Below are 21,193 nucleotides of genomic sequence, written 5' to 3' on the forward strand. Positions count from 1 at the left end.
ACACATACATACACACACACACACACATACATACACATACATTATATATATATATATATATATATATATATATATATATATATATATATATATATATATATATATATATTATACACACATATACACATATACACACACAGCACCGGTCAAGTACACACAGCATCATCTTTATCCTCACACACTACACCATGATATGTATACATAGCACAGGTATAGTACACACAGCATTGTCATCTCCATTCTCACACCATAACATATATACACAGCACCGGTCAAGTACACACAGCAACGTTCTCTTCATCCTCACACTACACTATCATACGTATACATAGCACAGGTATAGTACACACAGCAGTGTCATCTCCATTCTCAGACTACACCATGACATGTACACACAGCACCTGTCAAGTATACACAGCAGTGTTATCTTCATCCTCACGCACTACACCATGATATGTATACATAGAAAAGGTACAGTACACACAGCAATGCTATCTCCGTCCTCACATGATACATCAAGATGTTACAGGTTGAGCCAGATTTTGAACACTCACCTCTAGGCGATCCAGTATCGACTGAATATCTTGTAATATATGTTGCGCCAGGACAAGACGAACACGAGGCTCACTCTGTATAGGGAGTAGTAGGAAGGAAGAAAGACATAGGAGAAAAGGATATAGAAGGATATTAATAAGAGCAAGCAGAAAACAAGTGAAGTGGACGTGAAAAGATAAAAGGCCCAAGGTTGCAATGGTAGCAAAAGCAAAAACACAATGAAGACCAACAGAGGAGAGAGAGTTGGAAAGGAGCGCCAGAGACAACAAGTAAAAGGTGGACAGAAGCAAGAAAACAGAGACAAAGAATGCATTAGACGGTTGCAGCTAGACACAGGTGCAGCATTGGATAAGAGCAGCTGACAAGAACCCCACCCACCATCTACATTCACATGCCTCTTAGCCCTCCATATTCTGGATTGGATTCTAAGCAGAAAAAGCCTATTCCCTGCCAGCATGTTGCAAAAAAGGACCCTTGCTTTGACTGTGTGGAAACAGTGGTCTCTCTGTAAACATCAGAGAATTCCCCTGCAGTCAGACCTATTGCTCACCAATCAGCAAAGCAGATGGCTCCGACTCGCCAGATAGGGAGTTCTATCTCCGCTGGGAGACCACTAAAGAGCAAGGGTCCTCCTCTACATTAGGTTGGCAGGGGGCAGTCTTTATTATTCAAGAGGTGGTTGCTTTCTAAAGAAAAACTGCAAGACTTTGCCTACTTTTTAGTTTTGATGCTTCTGGAATGTGTTTAGCTGATGTAAATGGAAGTTTTGTCTGACTTTAATCAGATAATGTGTTACAGTTTACAAAACAGGTATCACTCAGAACTTGCAGGAACTGAGAGGGACTGTCACGGAAACCTACAATTTACCTAAGAGCCCCCACAATCCAGTACAACGCCTTCTACGGCAAAGTGGAGCACCCACACAACTCCACTGCAGAACACAATGCAAAGCTGGCAACTTATTAAGAGTTGCCACATTTCACGTCAGAATGCAATGGGAATGTACATCCATGAATTTCTAAAAAGTTGCCTGAAAGTCACTTCATTCATTTTTAGTCCTCTTCAGTGCATTTTGGGGAATTTCGATGTCATACACACAAAAATAAGGGGGTCCTGACTTAAGAGGTCTTCTAGGATCAACCCCTGCACTTCGCAATCCAAACGGATGCCCGTTTTTGGCTGCAGAGGTGATCTCACTGGTTTGAGAGGGGGGGGGGGGCGATGGACCTAGCAGAAATTCATAGCCAATGTCGCAGCTTCATTTCAGCATACAGGGCCTTGACCCTGGATCAATCTTAACTTGGGCAGTAGTCAAGGCCCCATGTGCCATAATGAAGTTGCAATGTACCGCTTAGGCCAAGGACCCAAGGGGAGGCCAGACAAAAGCTACATGAGTACTTGCAAGCTTCATAAGGTTTTCGGTTACCTTAAAACCATTCTAACGGCTCAAGATTAAAAAACAGTGTGTGGTAGCCCCCCCCCCCCATACTTCCCTGAGCCCCTCTCAACCCAGCAATGCCCATGAAAGCCTCTGCTCTCCAGGGACTCTCACTCTTGATTGGCCAAGGCAGCAGCTGTCAATCGCAGCCAGTGAGCCCATCAGGAGAGGTAGGGAGGTAGGGCTGAGCTGCGGCTCTGTGTGTGAATGGACACACAGAGCTGGGGCTCGGGAGAGCGCCTGCTTGGGTGCCACCACAGCAAGCTACTTGTGGGAGCACTTGGCAGGAGGGAGGGGACAGGAGTGGCAGTGGGGGAACCAAGAAGAGAAGGTTCCGGGCTGCTCTGTGCAAAACCACTGCACAGAGCAGGGAAGTAGAACATGTTTGTTTGTTTTTTAAAGCCTAGGTTATTTCACTTTAAGCCTTGGTTCAATAATATGCGATGTGGGAAACGCAGCTAAAGTGAATTCTGTGCGTTTCCCACACTGCATTGAAATTGCATGGTGTTCATGCAATCTGCTGCGGGTGTCCACGTTAAAATTAATAACACCCCAAAACGGCTCGCAAAATGCAGTGCAATTGTCTGAATCATACTCGCACACCCATACGATCCAATTCCAGTGCAGCCATAAAAACAAAAAGGGTCCTGCACCATTTTGGTATGGATGCGGTGCAATTTGAGCCATACAAAATAAAATGAATGGCTCAAATCGCACCACACAGACATCGCGTGCGATTTGCACAGGACTGCAGTGCGAATTACATATGGGGTCTTGCGTCGCACAAGTGTGAACCCAGGCTCAATGTTTTAGGACAGATAGAGTTCACTCCAAAAAGGCAAGGTAAGGAAGCAAAAACCCTGGCTAATGACCGTTAAATATTGCCTAATAAAAATTGTGCACAATGAACTTTGATGATTGGTGGGTCTCTAACCCCAGCAAACAAGGAAAAGTGACTGAAAAAAAAAAAAACACTGGATTGGAGAACAGTATTATACATTACATGGGAACTGTGCACTACAAAGACCTAATTTTATGTCTCTTTCCACATCTGTATTTTTGTACATTTCTAAATATACATTTTAAAAGGTGGCCATTAAATCTTCAAAAACATGTTTTTTTTTCCCCCTCTAAAGATTCCAATCCTAGGGTCACGCAACCTATATTAGCACATGTGGAGAATATGTCTCCACACAGAGTGTGGGTGGTCACACTTGATGCTCATCTGGGTTTTATGGTGATGCTGGCAGGTCCACTGGACAATGATAAAAGGTCATGAGGCCCTAATATAGAACCAATGAGTGGTCAATAGAGGCGCCTAATAAATAAAAAGATGCTTCCAAGTGGATTTTTTTAGGAGGGTCAGTATTTATCAATCATAATACGGGTTAAAACACCATCAGTTTTTCAGGCGCACCCGATAGGACCATCCATAGCTCTCTATGGAGCAGTGGATATCAGCAGACATGTGTCCACTGACACCCAATCCGATCTGCTAAAACAGAAAGATGGGGATCAGTTCTGACCTGTCATCCGCCTGCTCAGCGGGGATCAGCGGACAGATCCCTCACTGAGCAGGCGGATACGCTTGGCGAGATCCGCCTCGTTTGCAAGGGGCCTATCAAGTATAAAAGGAAGCCAATAATGTGCAGTCTTGCCAATGGTGCCCTTCTGCTGAAAAGAAGTCATTAACTTTACTGGTTACATACATCTTCTGGGTCAGCAGCTCAGGGAGTATTCAAGCTAGAAGATTATGACACCTAAGCAGCTAGAATTTTGGGGGCCGTAGTTATAATCTACTCCAAAAAAAAAAAAAAAAAAAAGCGCATTGCTAAACTACATACATATTGTGCATAGTGACACTCCAGTGAGCATATTTCTATGCACTGACCCTTCCCAAACTAGAGGGTTTTAGGTGGAAATAGGCAGGGGCAAATGTATGAAAGTGAGGGTGCAGTAATCTTATGATGTACCTAAACCATGGTGCTTCCAATTGCTATTGCTGTCTGTATTTCTTTATTGCAAAACTCAAAAATAAAACTCATTTTAAATAAAGGCGACTAGAATTTCCAAAAGTCATCAACAAAACCCTGTGGTCATATCAAAGACACTTTCAGATTTGTCGAAGTCAAAAGTATTTTCTGCTGTGTCCAGGCAGCAGACTTACCGACTTACTTACTGACTTACCATGCCTTGTTCTGCACCCTGTCATTGGGTGGAGGTGGCCATCTTGGCAGAGGCAGGGCTTTGCTTTCTTATGTCAAAGCCTCCAGCAAGGAGAACAGTGAGCAGCACAGTATCTCAATCTGGTGAGACTAGCAGTCAAGAGGAAGCAGTGCCTTAGCTTTCACACTGCAGATACTGAATTGCACAGCTATGAGGCTGTAAGCACAGGAGTGTGCCTAGGCACAAAAATAAAAAAAAAGGTAGAGCCGTCAACTCCGAAATCCATATGAAGATCTTTACTGCGAATATGAATGGGCTAACGCGTTTTGGCAGGCTGTAAGCAGGGCTACTTGCCAAAACTTGTCAGCCCTTTTTATACTTAAATTCATGTAAGCAATAAAGATATTCATATGGATTTCAGAGTTACCAGCTCTACCTTTTGTTTTTGACTACTAATCGATGGCTGAAAAACACTCAAGTCAAAGCACCCATTTTTGGATCCATGTTTGACTAACAGGTGGTTACCCCGTTGTGAGTGCGGCCCCTGTTCCTGATTTTCCTAGTGTGCCTAGGCACACTCATGAACCAGGAAGTACACTGCTGTTTTTTCAGGAGGAAAATCTTTTCGGTCACATTTAACATTTCCCGATGTTCCCTGTAATATAACCAATCTTCATGTGTTCAAATCTGTTAGTTGTATTGCTCAAACTGGTGACATGCTTACTTTAAAGTTTCACTGTAAGCCTGTTACTTTTTCCAGTATGGGCTACGTACAAGCATCACTTAGGCATTTGCCTAGTCATTTATTCCTTCCTCTGGTTATTTAACTGGTTCCTACACTTTTTTTCAGTGTATTTATCTAAAACGATCATAAAAAAAAAAAAAAAAGTATAATTTTCCAATTCCTCCTTTTCTTTCACCAAAATCTTTGACCATTACATCTCTTCTAATGAATTAAAGATCTGAGCAAATCCCCGGCTAAAACACAATTGTAACACTGTTTGTCTGTGGTATAACTGCACACTTAAGAAAACTTGACAAACAGCAGCAACTGATCAACCATGATAATACATGTCATAGGACTAGAGGCAGAATCTCCACGTCTCGTACCTGGATGGGGAGCTGCTGGTCCAAGTTTATATGGACATCAAGAGAGGAGCCATCACTCTAAGCAGAGAAGGTAGGAAGGAAGAAGAGAGCCAGAGGGGATCAGGCGGGATGAGAAAGGGCAGGATGAAATCAGGAACATTAACAAGAGATCAGAAAGGATGCAGAAACAGCAAGAAGGACGAGAGAAGGTAGAGAGGACAAGGAGAGACACAGAAAGACGTGAAAGAGGAGCAGGACAGGTGGGGGAGAAGAGAAGAAGAAGGAGGACAACAGTAAACGGTATAAATCAGAGAATTGTTTTAAACATATTAGATCTCCTATTCTACATGTAAACCAACCCATCCAGGAAAGGGTTATACATGCAAACACCACAGGAGAAGACACATTGCTTACAGGGACAGGATGTCAACCAACACAGAGAAAGGGAAATCTGATGGAGGCTTTATAAAACTTACCCCACTGACTGTGGAAACACGTGGAGCTCTGCCAGCCTCGCCCAGACCTGACATGACATGCTATAGGAAGAGAGATGAAAAGCATGTTAACCTAAAGAACTACTCTGCGCTCAACAAAACTTGTCAAAGGTTTTTAAGGCCCCTTTCCATTTTCTATTTCCATTCAGTCAAGTTTTCTTTGTTAGAAAATTGGATGAAAAATTAATCCAGACTTAGTTTTTACATCCGTTGTGTATATCTATTTTCTGACGGATTTCTCATTTTTGGAATGATTAGATTAAAAAAAATTATAATAAAAATAATAATATTATAAAACTCAATAAAAATTATTTCTGAAAAATAATAATAATAATAGAACGATCCAAATTCTAATTGAAGAATAGCTGGTTACTAGGAGCGGGCCGGCAAGCTGCCGACTGCGTCCATAGCAACCAATATGTCATCAGCTGTTAGCATGGCCCCCGGTCGATGACGTCACAAAGGGGCGGGGTAACCTGGGGACCTCATCAGGTGACCCCGCCCCTTAGCTATGCAAGAACTGTCAAACAGCGGGAGTCAGCGTCGAGTGCACTACACTTTATTTTTTGGAGAATTAGGTACTATGTAACCCTACTCATTCACATTAGGGGGGGGATCTTGAGATTTCGATAAGCCACCCCGCCCACAGACTCCCACAACCACCGGCCAGGGTTGTGGGGAAGGGGCCTTTGTCTTTACCAACATTTTTGGGGGCCACACGCCATTTATTTATTTTTTTAAATTGTGGCATGTGGTTACCCTTAAAGTGCATACCAGGCCCTTATCCAAGCATGAAACCAGCAGGCCATGAAAGGGGGGGGGGGGGGGGGGGGAATTGAACAAGCAAGCACCGGCATTTTTATTGTTTTTATATTCAGTTGTCAGTGAGGAAGGTATAAATTCACTTTGGAGGGAACTAAATGGTGGAAGTTGTGCCTAAATAAAAGGCACGCAGAGAACTAGTCACCAGTTTTGCCTGTCTTCTCCCTGTAGCTGATCTTTTTCTATTATGGACTTACCATTATGCCTTGTCCTACACTGTGTCTGTGTCCATCTTGGGCTGGGGTAAATCAATCCATTGCGCTTGCAAAGGACTTATGTCACCGTGAGCTGGCCAATCAAGATGAAAATGCTGGACGTTGCATCGCTGGAGTGGAGGTACGTTTAGTACCATTTTAACATAAAAGCTGTACTTTAGACTGCAATGCATGGACTTCTCTCTGGAGGCCTCTATGAGCAGCCAAGCCTGTTTGTGACCACAGTTCGTACAGAGTATAGTGCTCTGCAGCATTAGAGGAAAAACAGATGCATAGAAGCCTGAAGATGGTGTGTGACGTGTACCCAACTACAAAACCCAATCTGAGAACACTGCAAATATGGAATCATATAAAATATTAGTTGGGGCCACACTAGCAATCATGTTGCTGGTGGCAAAAAGCCAGCCAGAGGATCAGTACAGAGGCTGAAACCTTGCCCCTACTGCATTACTACACTGTGAGCCAAAATTCTGCAGAATTTTGCTCATCTTATAAGCAGCAGTGCCGCAAAACTAGCAAGATGTCAATGCCATAACCGCAGGTGAGTGCTGAGGCTGAGGCGTTGAACGCTGGTATTTTTCAGATATTTTTTCAACAACAGCTTACTTTAACAAAGACGTTGAGCCACAGAGGTACACAGCAATGGTGAAAAAGGAGACAGGGAGACATATGAAATGTAGCCAATATGTGAATAGATCTAGTAGATTTCCTCACCGGCAGATTAAACGCTCCCACCATAACGTAGCCGTTTCCGTTCCTCTCAGGACCGCTGGATCCTGGTCCGCCCGCAGCACTACTGCTAGAGCTGGAAGATGTGCTGGACGATCCAGAAGCTCCCCCAGTAGTGGTCTGTGTCTGAGGAGGCGCACGCTCCACCAAGTGAATGACCTTCCCATCCACATCTGAAAGAGCAGAACACAAGCTGGTTATTAGGTAAAAAGAGCCACAACCTCTGTTCAAAGCCTCCTGTGCAGCTGACAATGTCAGGTACTCACTGTATTCCTTCAGCTTTTTATCTTCCTGCAGCACACGACCCTGATATATGAGCCGCTGCTTCTCTGGAGGAATGCCAACCGAGGGAGATATGTGATCCTTGAAGTCCTTCACAGTTATCTGTAGGGAAGAAAAAAAAAAAGAGGAAGATGGCGGCTCAGACAAAGGCCTGTTGTGCACACACAGAGTACAATCAAAATTCTGCTCTGGGTGTTAAACCCAGAGACTAGTAAGCTTACCCTTGGTTTATAAAATGTAAGAACATAAAACATCCATACACACAAAGCTATAAGCGCTGCATACACTGTAAACAAGCTTTAGCTGTAAGGAGATTCTTCCCAATATACAGGTGGCTGTGAGTAATTCTGATATAAAACAATATAAAATGACCTCTTTAAGGCTCCATGTACACGGGACGCTGGAAATGGCCGTTTAGGAGCAGTTGGGCATTTTTTTCAGAAGCCCCTGAACCCATCTACATTTTATCTTATCTGTCCATGTACACCAGGTCGTTTACAGTCATTTGCAGGCAGTTGCGTTCAGGGACTTTTTTTAGAACGCAATTATTTGCGTTCGAACGTGTGTTTCCCGGCGTTTGAAACGCACAAACACGTCCGAACGCGATTACCCGCGTTTAGCGTTCGCGTTTTTACATTTTAAAGGGGAATAATTTTTTTGACCTCTAGGAACGGTTCTAAACGCAAACGCCCGCAAACGCCCACTAAACGCCCGCTAAACGCGGGTACAAACGCGGCCGGACGTTTCAAACGTCCTAAAAATTCCAGCATTCAAAAGGGACTTTTAACAACGTCCCGTGTACATGGAGCCTAAGCCTAAAGAGGGTCTTAACCACTTCTGGACCGGGAGGTTTTAGCCCCTTAATGACCAGGCCATTCTTTGTGATTTGGCACTGCATTACTTTAACTGACAATAGCACATTTGTACAATGCTGCACCCTAATAAAATTGGTTGAATTTTTTTCCCCACAAACAGAGCTTTCTTTTGGTGGTATTTGATCACCTGTGCGATTTTTATTTTTTGTGCTATAAACAAAAAAAAAAAAAATAAAAAACATTCTGAAAAAAAAAATCTAAATCAAATTTTTTCATCCTTTTAGGTCAATTTGTATTTTTACATATTTTTGTTAAAAAAAAAAAATCCAAATAAGCGTATTTTGATTGGTGTGCGCAAAAGTTATCGCGTCTACAAACTAGGGGAAAGATTTCTCATCTATTTTTTCTTTTACTAGTAATGGCAGCGATCTGCGATTTTTAGCGGGACTGCGACATTGTGGCAGACAGATCGAACCCCTGACATTTTTGACACTTTTGGGGGTACCAGTGTCATTACTACAGTAATCAGTGCTAAAAAAAAATGCACCGTTACTGTAATAATGACACTGGCAGGGAAGAGGTTAACCCAGGGGCATTTAAAGGGTTAAGTGTGAGCCTAGGGGGTGTTTTCTAACTGTATGGGGGAGGGACTTGTGGAAACACAGAGACCTGTGATCCTAAATAGGAGGATCACAGGCGCTCCGTGTTCATTCCAGAGAGAGCAATGGTCTGCTGTGTTTAAAACAGCAGACCGCCGTTCTCTCTCCACGGGGAGCGATTGCAGGTACCCGGGGGCAATCGCAGTTGCCGGCCCCATGGATCGGCTTTCCCACTTCCTAAAGGGGGTGGGCGCGTGCCCACAGGAGCGCACCCGCGATTCCGCGAACCAGTGTACAGGTACGGCGGTTTGGGCAGCCGAGCCAACCTGCTATGCAGCGGGCGGTCGGCAAGTGGTTAAGTGTAAAGTCAATTTTTTTTTGTTTTTTTAACATCTTTATGGTTGCCCAACACATATGCGTCTTTAACGCCCACATATCGCACATATGCGCTTCTAGTTGACATTTGTTTACGTGCCTAAAGAGCACTCACTGCGTGCTCTTCGTGCATAGACCAAGCTGTCACAGACACCTCTTAGTTTGGGCTACAAATCAGAAACCAATGGGACTGGCTTGATCCTTCATTGGTACTAAGGGGCCCAAAGTGTGCCAAGAAAATATCCCTCACACCATTAAACCCCCACCACCAGCCTGAACGTTGATACAAGGCAGATGGATCAATGCTTTCATGATGTTTAACGTCAAATTCTGACCCTAATATCTATGTTAGAAAGGAAAAGAGAAGACCTAAAAGAACTATTAGAACAAGAAACTAGACAAGAATTTAATAAAGTAGCAAGAGAGAAATACGTAGAGGGTAATAAAATCGGAAAAAATCTGGCAAGAATTCTTAAAAAAAAAAAAATCAAACTTCAAAGATAAGATCAGAAATAAAGGGGGGGACTTGGTCCACTCATCTACTGAGATAGCAGGAGAGTTCCAAAAATATTATGGAAATCTATATGCGGTAAGGGGGGTAGGTAAACAGGAAAATAACCCCGATAGAGAAGAGAAGATTAAAAACTATCTGGAAAATGCAAAAATGAAAAAAATAGAGAAGGAAAAAATAATACTCCTTGAGGCACCAATTACGGAACAAGAAATAGAAAAAGCTATAAAAGAAACCCTCGTAGGAAAAAGCCCAGGACCTGATGGTTTTACCATCAGTTATTACAAACAATATAAAAATCTTCTGATCCCAAGATAAAGAGGGTATATGAATGGTCTGGGTACCCAGTTTAATATGAGTAAAGAGGCACTCCAAGCTGCGATAACAGTTATTTTAAAAGAAGAGAAAGATCCAACGCTGTGCTCAAGTTACAGGCCCATTTCCCTCTTGAATGCCGACACAAAGTTATTCACGGAAATATTAGCAACTAGGATGAAAGGGCTGATGGAAGAGTGGATCCATGCTGACCAGGTGGGCTTTATACCCGGTAGACAGGGGAAAGATAATGGGATTAGAACAACCCTACTAATAGATCAAATGTTAAAAAACAGGGACTCCAGTTTGATACTGTCGATTGATGCTGAAAAAGCATTTGACAGGGTCAACTGGGAGTTCATGCTGAGAACTTTAGAGGAAATGGGCATTGGACCCAGAATGATGGCATGGATCGGTACTTTGTACAGCCGACCATCAGCAAAAATAAATGGGACAATGTCAGAATCCTTTGACATGTACAACGGAACGAGACAGGGCTGTCCCCTGTCTCCAATGTTGTTTGTGATTTCTTTGGAGCCCCTGTTGGCAACAATAAGAGAATGCCCAGATATCAAGGGAGTGGTGGTTGGGAGAGTGGAGCATAAAGTGGCGGCATTCGCCGATGATTTGTTGCTCTATGTCTCCAACCCAAGGATCTCCCTGCCAAACATAGTCAAAATGTTTAAGCAATATGGAGAACTCTCAAATTTAAAAATTAACCAAACTAAGTCCGAAATATTAAGTATCAAAATGAGCACTCGAGAGAACAGGGTTAAAAACTGAATTTCCTTTGTCTGGAGAAGTGAGGACTTAAAATATTTAGGAATTAAATTAACACCTACGCCAGAAAAATTATATATATATAGCTAACTTCATCCCATTATTGAATGAAATAAAATCCGAAATAAATAGATTAAATCTAAGAGCTATATCATGGATGGGCAGAATAAATATAATAAAAATGGGGATTCTCCCAAAAATCTCATATAAGTTCCAAATGATACCAATACAGATCCCGGAGGCATTTTTTAGGACACTAAAGGCATTAATAACTAAGTTTATTTGGAAAAATAAAAAAACAAGGATAAAATACACAACATTAAGTAGAAGTAAAAACGAGGGGGGACTTGCACTACCAGACATTAAAAAATATTACCAAGCCTCAATTCTTACACGGGTGATGGAATGGGGAAAAAAAGATAGTAGGAAAAATTGGGTTAAAATGGAAAACACAATAAGTGGTACGAAACTAGGAAAAATTATTTGGATCCCACCAAAATATAGAGAATTGAAAAATGACACACACACCATTACACGACAAGCACTAAAAGTGTGGGATTTAATATATAATAGAGGAAAAGGGGAGTATAATTCACCACTAATTCCACTACAGGACACAAAATTTTTCGCACCGGGAGAAGGGAAAGAACATGGAAATTGGCTAGGAGGAGGAGATATCAGACTAAAAGATATAATGGAGAGGGGGAAAATATTTACGCTCTCCGAGCTCAAAAAAAAGAAAATCATTTGGAACTTGATGAGTGGAGATATCGCCAATTAAAACACTTTGTGGCATCTTTATCCCATCCAATTAGAGATAGAAACGAGTTTAACCCATACGAACAAATATGCACATCCGAAAAGAATAAGAATAACATCTCAAATATCTATAAAATATTGAATGAGGGTAAGCAGATAGCCCATCCAACGGTGGAGAAATGGGAGAGCGAACTGGGCGCTCGAAGAGAGGGAGTCCAGTGGGATAAATGTGTAAGGTTGGTTCATAATTCAGCGATTGATAGAAGTACTGCGGAAATGAACTATAAATTGATCTCAAGGTGGTATAAAACCCCAAATGAAGTGGGGAGATACCATCAGGAGACCTCAAGATTTTGTTGGAGAGGATGTAAGGTATTGGGTACTATGACACACTTTTGGTGGGAATGTCCAAAAATTAACAAATATTGGAAGGAGGTATTGCAATCAATCAAAAAGAATTACTAACAGAGGTTAAAGAAGATCCATGGACATGTCTCTTTCATGGGACGTCAATGTCGATTAAACAATATAAAAAAACCTTAAATACCCCACTTGCTAAATTCAGCAAAAAGTTTAATTCCATTAAACTGGAAGAAAATAGAAGCTCCGTCATATAAAGATTGGGTGGTGCAGGTGGAGAAAGCAAGAAAATTAGAATTACCAAGGCCCTGGGGAGAACAAGAATTTGAAAGTAGAGTAGAGATTTGGGAAGTATGGCAAGAATATAAAAAGGAAATTTAAGGGTTCACCGAATGTCCTTTGGAAAGAGGGAGGGAGGGCGGGTGGGTTTGGGGGGGGGGGGGGGGAAATCAAGGTTGCTGTATGTTTTATGCACATAGTTATGTCCTCCCCTTTAAGGGAGGGATTGAAATAATGAATTTTGTATGCGAAAATTTTCAATAAAAAAAAAAAAAAAAAATCTGACCCTAAATGCATTGAGTTGATACCATGTGATTAGCAATTTGCGTTACCAAGCAATTGAACAGGTGTACCTAATAAAGTGGCCAGTAAGTGTATATACCATAGTTTGTAGACAGATTATTTTTACCAAACATATGTAGCTGAATACAGAGCAGCCTAAGTGAAGAAATTTGATTTTTACAAATTTTTTTTTTTCTTTTTATTGGATAGGTTTTATAGCAGAAAGTAAAAAAAAAGTTTCAAAATTGTCTTTTTTTTTGCAGGTACCCCCGTGAAAAGCCGCTTTCCATTGGGGTACCTGTACTAGCGCGCTCCTGAGTTGGCTGCTGCGTCCATTGACACAGACAGTGGGACTCGACCCCACCACCTCGTCACAGGATTTTTTTTTTGACAGCAGCGGTAGCCAATGGCTCCTGCTGCTATCGATCTGTCCAACGAGGAGAGAGACAGCGCCTGGAGCCCCTGTGCTCGTGCACATCGCTGGAGTGGATCGGGCTCAAGTAAGTAAAAGGGGGCTCTGGGGGGGAAAGGGAGCTGTAGACCCCTGGCATATGCAGCAACTCACCCACTTCCTTAGCTGTATACTCAATGGGGGTGTTCGACCCGTCCTAACACACCACTAGAAAACCTGTGTCTGGAACAGGGTCCCTCTGCTCATGGGGTCTCGGAGGCCTATAAACTGCTAATATGTCCTCCTGGGGGATTTGTCCTTGGATTTCTCCAGAAATTGGAAAGGGACCTGGGTCTCACACGTTCCCCTGAGCAGCAGGATCATGTCCTCTATCTTTCACCTTAATCCTCAGTGGCTAGTAAGTATCAAGAGTTGAGTTATAGGGCCCTCACACTTTAGTATAAGGTCCCGTCTCTTTTGAAGAAAATTTATCCCGATGCGGTGAACACCTGTTGGCGATGCAGAGAGGCAGTGGGTACCATGTTGAATATCTTCTGGTCCTGTCAAAAACTAGAGGGGTTTTGTTCCAAGGCACCATAAAGCAGCTCACTGACTATGACTTGGGCTCTGACCTGGCCAGATATCTTCTCCACTACAGTATTCAGATCTCTCAAAACTTAAAATATAAAAATTCAATGCTGACCACCTTCTAAACGCAGCGAAAGGCCTGCATTCCAGCCCTGTGGATGTGGGAATCACCCTCTTCGGTCCCACTATGGCTCATCAATAGGTGATATTTATGCCATGGAGAGGATTACTGCAACCTTGAGAGGTAAAGAAGTAAAATTTAACAAAAAGTGGTTCTATTGGTCCCTTTATACCTGCTCTAGGAAATATGGCACCGTACTACTGGAGGGGGAATAGAGACTCCAAACTCAGTCAATTATTTTTTGCTTTATTTTCCCCTCCCCCCTTTATTTTTTTCTCTCTTCTTTTTATAGGTTTTGTTAGTTTGTTGTTTAGGCTCCGTTCACATGTAGGCGTTTTGGGGCGTTTTTGGGGAGTTTTTCTGCTCTAGGATCAGCTCTCAAAACGCCCAACAAGACAAATCCTATTCATTTCAATGGCCCCTGGTCACATCTGAGCGTTTTGACGCTGTGAGCAAAACGCCCAGCGCTCAAAAAAGTACATGAGCTGCTTTTTGGGCAGATTACAGGCGTTTTCCATTGGTCTCTATTCAATCTAAAAACGCCTGTAAATCGCGGTAAAAATTGCGGTAAAAAATGCGCGAAAACGCTACGCTCAGGTGTGAATGTAGCCTAAAGGAAATAATGTACAGTCAGGATGGTAGAGACCCCAGTGTCTGCTATCAGTGGTGTTTTATTACTAGGATTATAATCTCTATGCCTTGTGTGCGTATTCTCAATGCGATTTATGCTATAAGCTATAGCTCTTGGTATGCATTGGCTAATGTTTCTTCCATGTCTGTCTATACAAAAGGTTGTTTAAAATTAAAATAAAAAAAAAAAAACTACTGTCTATAAATACCAGGCACAGACAAAAGATAATAAAAAAAGCAATGTGTGATTTGAACCGCTTGTGTCCCCAGTGCAGATTGGAAATGGCACTGGGAGAGCGGCTCCAGTGGGGGTTTAGGCTGTGACAGCTAGCATCCAGCACTAAGCCCGGGAGCTGAAACAATCATCTCCAGGGCTTGCTACACAGCAATCCAATAAAGAGCTTGTGAAAGATTCATGAAAATACAATGTCACATTAGGTTTACATTGGCAGTGGTACTACAGAAGTAAATCACTATTTGAAGAGATCTGTTGCTGCAGAGTTGACATGGGGAGTCTGGATTTGACCAGATGCAGAACCCCCTTGAAGAAAAGAAAAAGAAAAAAAAAAAAAAAAAATACACACAAAAATATATATTCAATTTATAAATTAGTTTTTTTTGCTTCAAAATAAAAGCAGAAAAAAAAAATAATAAATAATCTCTCCCAAGATTAATCCCCAGGTCCCACTAATGATATCAAATGACCCATTTACTGTAAAAAGGGAACGCAATGTCATTTTTATTTTTACCAATCGCAAACCTTGGGCTTTAGCAGCTAATTCCTAGGCTAAAAACTGTCATGCAGAGAGGGAAGGTGGCCAATTACCCCTTCACGCCCAAGCCTTTTTCTGACATTTGTTGCTTAAAGTTAAAATCTGTTATTTTTGCTATAAAATCACTTAGAGCCCCAAGCATTATATATAATATATATATATATATTTTTTTTTTTTTTTTAGCAGAGACCCTAGAGAACAAAATGGCAATTGTTGCAATCTTTTTTGTCTCACACTATTTGCACAGTGGTCTCTAAAATGCATTTTTTTTTTTTGTAGGAAATACACTTTCATTAATTAGAAAAAAAAAAAAAAAACAGTAAAGTTAGCCCAATTTTTTTGTATAATGAGAAAAAGAATATGTTACGCCCAGTAAATAGATACCAAACATGTCATGCTTAAAAATTACGTACATGGGGAATGGTGACAAACTAGGGTCTTAATGATCGCAGCGTTAAAGCGGTTGTAAACCCTATAAAAAATAAAATAAAAAAAAAAAACCTGCAAGACAAAGGCATAATGAGCTAGTATGCATCGCATACTAGCCCATTATGTGTATCTTACCTTAAAACGAAGCCCCGACACGGACCCCCGGACATCGATGCGGGCGATGCCATGATCCCTCATCGTCTCTTCCGGGTTCGGCGGCTCCGGCGCGCTGATTGGCTGGAAGAGACGGCTCCGGCGCGCTGATTGGCCGGAGCCGCGATGCCGTCACTCCCGCGCATGCGCGCGGGAGTGATTTTTCCGGCAAGCTCCCGGCAAGTTAATTGAAGGTCCCCCCGGACCTTCAGAGCGCATGCGCCGCTCGCGCGAGCGGCTGCATGCACTGTAAATATCTCCTAAACCGTGCCGGTTTAGGAGATATTATTTGTACCTACAGGTAAGCCTTATTATAGGCTTACCTGTAGGTAAAAGTGAAAAAAAGCGGGATACTACCGCTTTAACTTACAAGTGTGGTTTGAACACCGTTTACATATGCAGGCGTGACTTACGTATGCGTTCCCTTCTGCGCACAAGTACGGAGGGAAGGGGCTCTTTAATTTTTTTTTTTTTTTATTATTCTTACACTATCCTGTCCCTTTAAACTTTTTTGTTTTATCACTTGTATTGCTGTCACAACGGAATGTAAATATCCCCTGTGACAGTAATAGACGGTGACAGGTACTCTCTATGGGGGGATCTGGGGGTCTAAAGACCCCAAATCCCTCCTCTGCACTTAAAAGCATTCATAAAAACGCCAAGTTTGGCTATTTTGAATACTGTAATTTTTATTTATTTTATTTAAATCTGGCATCGAAGGCTCCAGTAACCGGACATCACTTCCGGGCTTCTACATCTGAGACCCGATCAATGCCGAATCCGGCTTTATTTGGGTCTTCCGCCTGCCGGCGGATGTGCCAGCTTGTCACTCGGGTCTCCCTCTCCTTGTAATAACTAAGCAGCTGCTTTGGTTTTTATTACAAGAAAGCCAACTGTCTGCTCTAAAAACTAGTACGGGACGATGCCTCTAGCTGCAGGCATCACCCGGTACAACCCCTCGAAGCCGAGGCCGCATACATTTGCATTGCGTTGGCGGGAAGGGGTTAAATCTGTGCAAGCTCCATCATAAACTTAGGGCTCCGACAGGCGAACAGGGCAGCAAAGGACAATTAAGTTCAGAAATGAAGTTATGTGTAATAAAAAATAAAATGACACAGGGAAAAGGTATTAAACATGCTAGCTGAAATTTTTTTAATACTTCATCAAAATCCTTTGTTGGTAATGACAGCTTCAAGATGCCTACTGTATGGAGAATCTAGTGACATGCATTACTCAGATGTGATTTTGGCCCATTCATCCACACAGTCTTCAAATCTTGAAGGTTTTGTGGGCCTCTTCTATGAACTCGAATCTTTTGTTCTTTCCATCGATGTTCCATTGGACTCAACTCAATTCATGTGATTGGCTGGGGCATTCTAGCAGCTTTATTTTCTTTGAACCCAATCAATAGTTTCTTTTGCTTTGTGTTAGGGGTCATTGTCTTTCTGAAATGTCCACCCTCATCCTCCTGGTAGATGGCAGCGGATTTATATCAAGAATGTCTTGGTACATTTTTCCATTAATCTTTCCTTCAACAATATGAAGTTTGCCAGTACCGTATGATGAAAAACAGCCCCACACCATGATGTTCCCACCTTCAAACTTCACTGTTGGTATGGGGGTGATGTGCAGTACATGGCGTGTATCATGGCATCCAGAGTTCATTTTTGGTCACATCTGACCAGACTATATTCTCCCAGTATTTCACAGGCTTGTCTAAAATGTTGTGCAGCAAACTTTAAACAAGCTTCAGCCCGCTTTTTCTTCAGCATACAGGCCATGGCGGTTGAGTGCATTACTTTTTCTATGTTTTTACATTTCTACCTTTTCAAAAAAACAATATTAGCTGCTAAATCTTCTGCCAAAAATCTTGCAAGGAGCACCTGGTCATGGCCGCTTTATGGTAAAAGGATGTTCTTTCCACTTCGGGATTATAGCCCCAACAGTGCTCACTGGAACATTCAGAAGTCCTTCTGTAACCAATGCCATCAGTATATTTTGCAACAATAAGATTGCAAAGCTCTTGAGAAAGCTCTTTGCTTTTACCCATCATTAGACACCTTGGTAACGAGACACCTTTTTATAGGCCATTAATTGAGACTGAAACAGCGGACATACATTTGCACTGACAAGGGGTAGGATTGCTTTTTAATTATAGATACATTTCAGCTAGTGTCTTGACTCTCCATGCCTTTTTGCACCTCCCTTTGTTCATGTGTTTAATGCTTTTTCCCTGTTTCAATCATCTTATTACACATAACTTGATTTCGTAACTTATTTGTTCTGGTTCCTTTGTATGTACAGTATCTCTCAAAAGTGAGTACACCCCTCACATTTTTGTAAATATTTTATTATATTTTTTAATGAGACAACACTGAAGAAATGACACTTTGGTACAATGTAAAGTAGTGAGTGTACAGTTTGCATAACAGTGTAAATTTGCTGTCCCCTCAAAATAACTCAACACACAGCCATTAATGTCTAAACCACTGGCAACAAAAGTGAGTACACCCCTAAGTCAAAATGTCCAAACTGGGCCCAAAGTATCAATATTTTGTGTGGCCACCATTATTTTCCAGCACTGCCTTAACCAGAGCTTCACAGGTTTCCACTGGAGTCCACTTCCAGTCCTCCCATCACAGAGTTGGTGGATATTAGAGACCTTGCCCTCCTCCACCTTCCATTTGAGGATGCCCCACAGATGCTCAATAGGGTTTAGGTCTGGAGACATGCTTGGCCAGTCCATCACTTTTACCCTCAGCTTCTTTAGCAAGGCAGTGGTCATCTTGGAGGCAAGTTTGCAGTTATGTTGGAACACTGTCCTGCAGCCCAGTCTCCGAAAGGAGGGGATGATGCTCTGCTTCAGTATGTCCCAGTACATGTTGGCATTCATGATTCCCTTAATGAGCTGTAGCACTTATGCAGCCCCAGACCATGATACTCCCACCATCATTCTTCACAGTAGGCAAGAAACTTGTCTTTGTACTCCTCACCTGGTTGCCGCCACACACGCTTGACACATCTGAACCAAATACATTTATCTTGGTCTCATCAGACCACAGGACATGGTTCCAGTAATCCATATCCTTAGTCTGCTTGTCTTCAGCAAACTGTTTGCGGGATTTCTTGTGCATCATCTTTAGAAGAGGCTTCCTTCTGGGACCACAGCCATGCAGACCAATTTGATGCAGTGTGCAGCATATGGTCTGAACACTGACAGGCTGACCCCCCACCCCTTCAACCTCAGCAGCAATGCTGGCAGCACTCATGGTGTGGGGTTGTTTTTCAGGGGTTGGGCCTGGCCCCTTAGTTCCAGTAAAGGGAACTCTTAAGGCGTCAGCATACCAAGACATTTTGGACAATTTCATGCTCCCAACTTTGTAGGAACAGTTTGGGGATGGCCCCTTCCTGTTCCAACATGACTGCACACCAGTGCACAAAGCAAGGTCTATAAAGACATGGATAAGGGAGTTTGGGGTAGAGACTGGCCTGCACAGAGTCCTGACCTCAACCCGATAGAACACCTTTTGGATGAATTAGAGCAGAGACTGCAAGCCAGGCCATCTAGTCCACATCAGTGCCTAACCTCACAAATGCGCTTCTGGAAGAATGATCAAACATTCCCATAGACACACTCCTAAACCTTGTGGACAGCCTTCCCAGAAGAGTTGAAGCTGTTATAGCTGCAAAGAGTGGGCCAACTCAATATTGAACCCTACAGACTAATGGGCCATACAGACTATAAGATTTTCTGAAGACTTTTTCCTTTAGACTTACCAAAACCATATAATATGAGGTCAAACCTAAACACTTTCCATTTGTATGCAATCTGGCAGGCCCTTGCACTACATAGAAAAGGTAAATCTGAAGGAAATCTAACCACAAAAGATGGATAGTGTGTATCCAGCTTAAGACTGGGATGCCATTAACGTTAATGTGTAAGGGCAGGCGTCCCAATACTTTTGGTGATATAATGTACGTGCCTAAAGTACTCAAGTTTAGAAGAGTGAAATATTCTAATGGCTTATGCATGCCTGTGTTTAGATGCATTTATGCATGCACATGTGTAAAATCTGCAAAGCTGTGCAGCCCTGCACACAACTGTGTCCTACTTTTTTTAACGAAACGCAGCGCACATTTTCCATTGTAGAGGCAACTGTGTGTACGGCCTCATTGACTACTATAGTGCTGTGTTTAGACGCATACAAAACTAAACACATCTAAACGTGGCCTTTCAGACAAAAATAAAAAAGACAAGTAAATGTCTCCTGCACTGAAATGTTGCGTGAAATCCAAAGAGGTAGTGGTTACATAGTTGGCATCTAGGGTCTTGCTGCCCTCTCAGGATGATGGGTATCCACACAAACTGAAAGCATATAAACAATATGGATAGTTTCAAGTTTGCTTGTCATTATTTAGGAATTTGGTCCTGAGGTCTCTGGATAGCCGAAGGAATACTTTGGTTTTATGCTTACACACAGCATACTTTTGTAAGTATAATGTATGTTGTGACTTTTAACCATTTCCAATAAATGCTTTATGGTATTGCAATAGGTCGGTGTGGCCTTTTAGAAGCCTGCGTAAATGAGACCTAAAACAATATGGGGCAGCTGATGTATTTTGGTTCCTCACACATCCAGTAATTAGAATACACGCTGTAAACACACCTCTGCATCTACTGTGAAGGTCCGCGATTGCGAGTCCAATGTTTTCACCGTCACCTCCATCTTCTCGTCAGCCGCCATCTCCCTCCCTGAAATACAAAGAAGAGAAGGTAAGAGTGGTGTGAGCTGAAGGACATTTCCAGGCAGAATTTTGACCCGTCATTGGAGGAGAAGGTATGCTGTGGCTTGTAGTTCCACAAAATAGAAGATGAAATCAGACCCTAACATTGACTTTGGATATCTATAAAGTAAAAGCCTGTGTTTCCAGTCCAAAAAAAACAGCTTTAGAATTATCAGACGCTATTTACACACAGCGATTAGACTTCTGACAAACATCTAGGGACATAAATAACCCCAAGTGCTCAGAGGACACGGTCCCTGCCAAACCCAACTACCATAAAATGAATCAGGACTAAGTGGAACACTAAAGGTTTATTTAACCTCCCTGGCGGTATGATTCTTTCGGATTTTAGGTGCTGAAAGCGGTACCATTATTTTGCATGCAATTCTTGAGAATGAGCAGTCCAAACCAACTATTTTTTTTTTTACTGTGCATTCTTCTTTATAACATCTCGGGTA

At 42.3% G+C, this 21,193-nt stretch overlaps 1 protein-coding gene across 2 annotated transcripts in view; it reads right to left on the minus strand.

The window, feature by feature from the left end:
- BAG6 (BAG cochaperone 6) overlaps positions 1-20,705 on the minus strand; it is a 63,690-nt gene extending 42,985 nt beyond the window's left edge. The window contains exons 1-6 of one of the 2 annotated variants that reach the window (XM_082264596.1): positions 20,618-20,705; positions 7,775-7,892; positions 7,494-7,681; positions 5,725-5,784; positions 5,270-5,326; positions 555-629 (exon numbers count right to left, since the gene is read on the minus strand). In XM_082264596.1, coding sequence (XP_082120722.1) covers positions 555-629; positions 5,270-5,326; positions 5,725-5,784; positions 7,494-7,681; positions 7,775-7,892; positions 20,618-20,695 — 576 coding nt within the window. In that variant the 5' untranslated portion in view covers positions 20,696-20,705. The remainder of the gene's footprint in view (positions 1-554; positions 630-5,269; positions 5,327-5,724; positions 5,785-7,493; positions 7,682-7,774; positions 7,893-20,617) is intronic. The other variant, XM_082264597.1, reaches the window with a different exon arrangement.
- Positions 20,706-21,193: the final 488 nt, after the last annotated feature.

The sequence above is a fragment of the Pelophylax lessonae genome (genome assembly GCF_965119305.1).
Source record: "Pelophylax lessonae genome assembly, chromosome: 7".
Classification (NCBI taxonomy): Eukaryota; Metazoa; Chordata; class Amphibia; order Anura; family Ranidae; genus Pelophylax; species Pelophylax lessonae.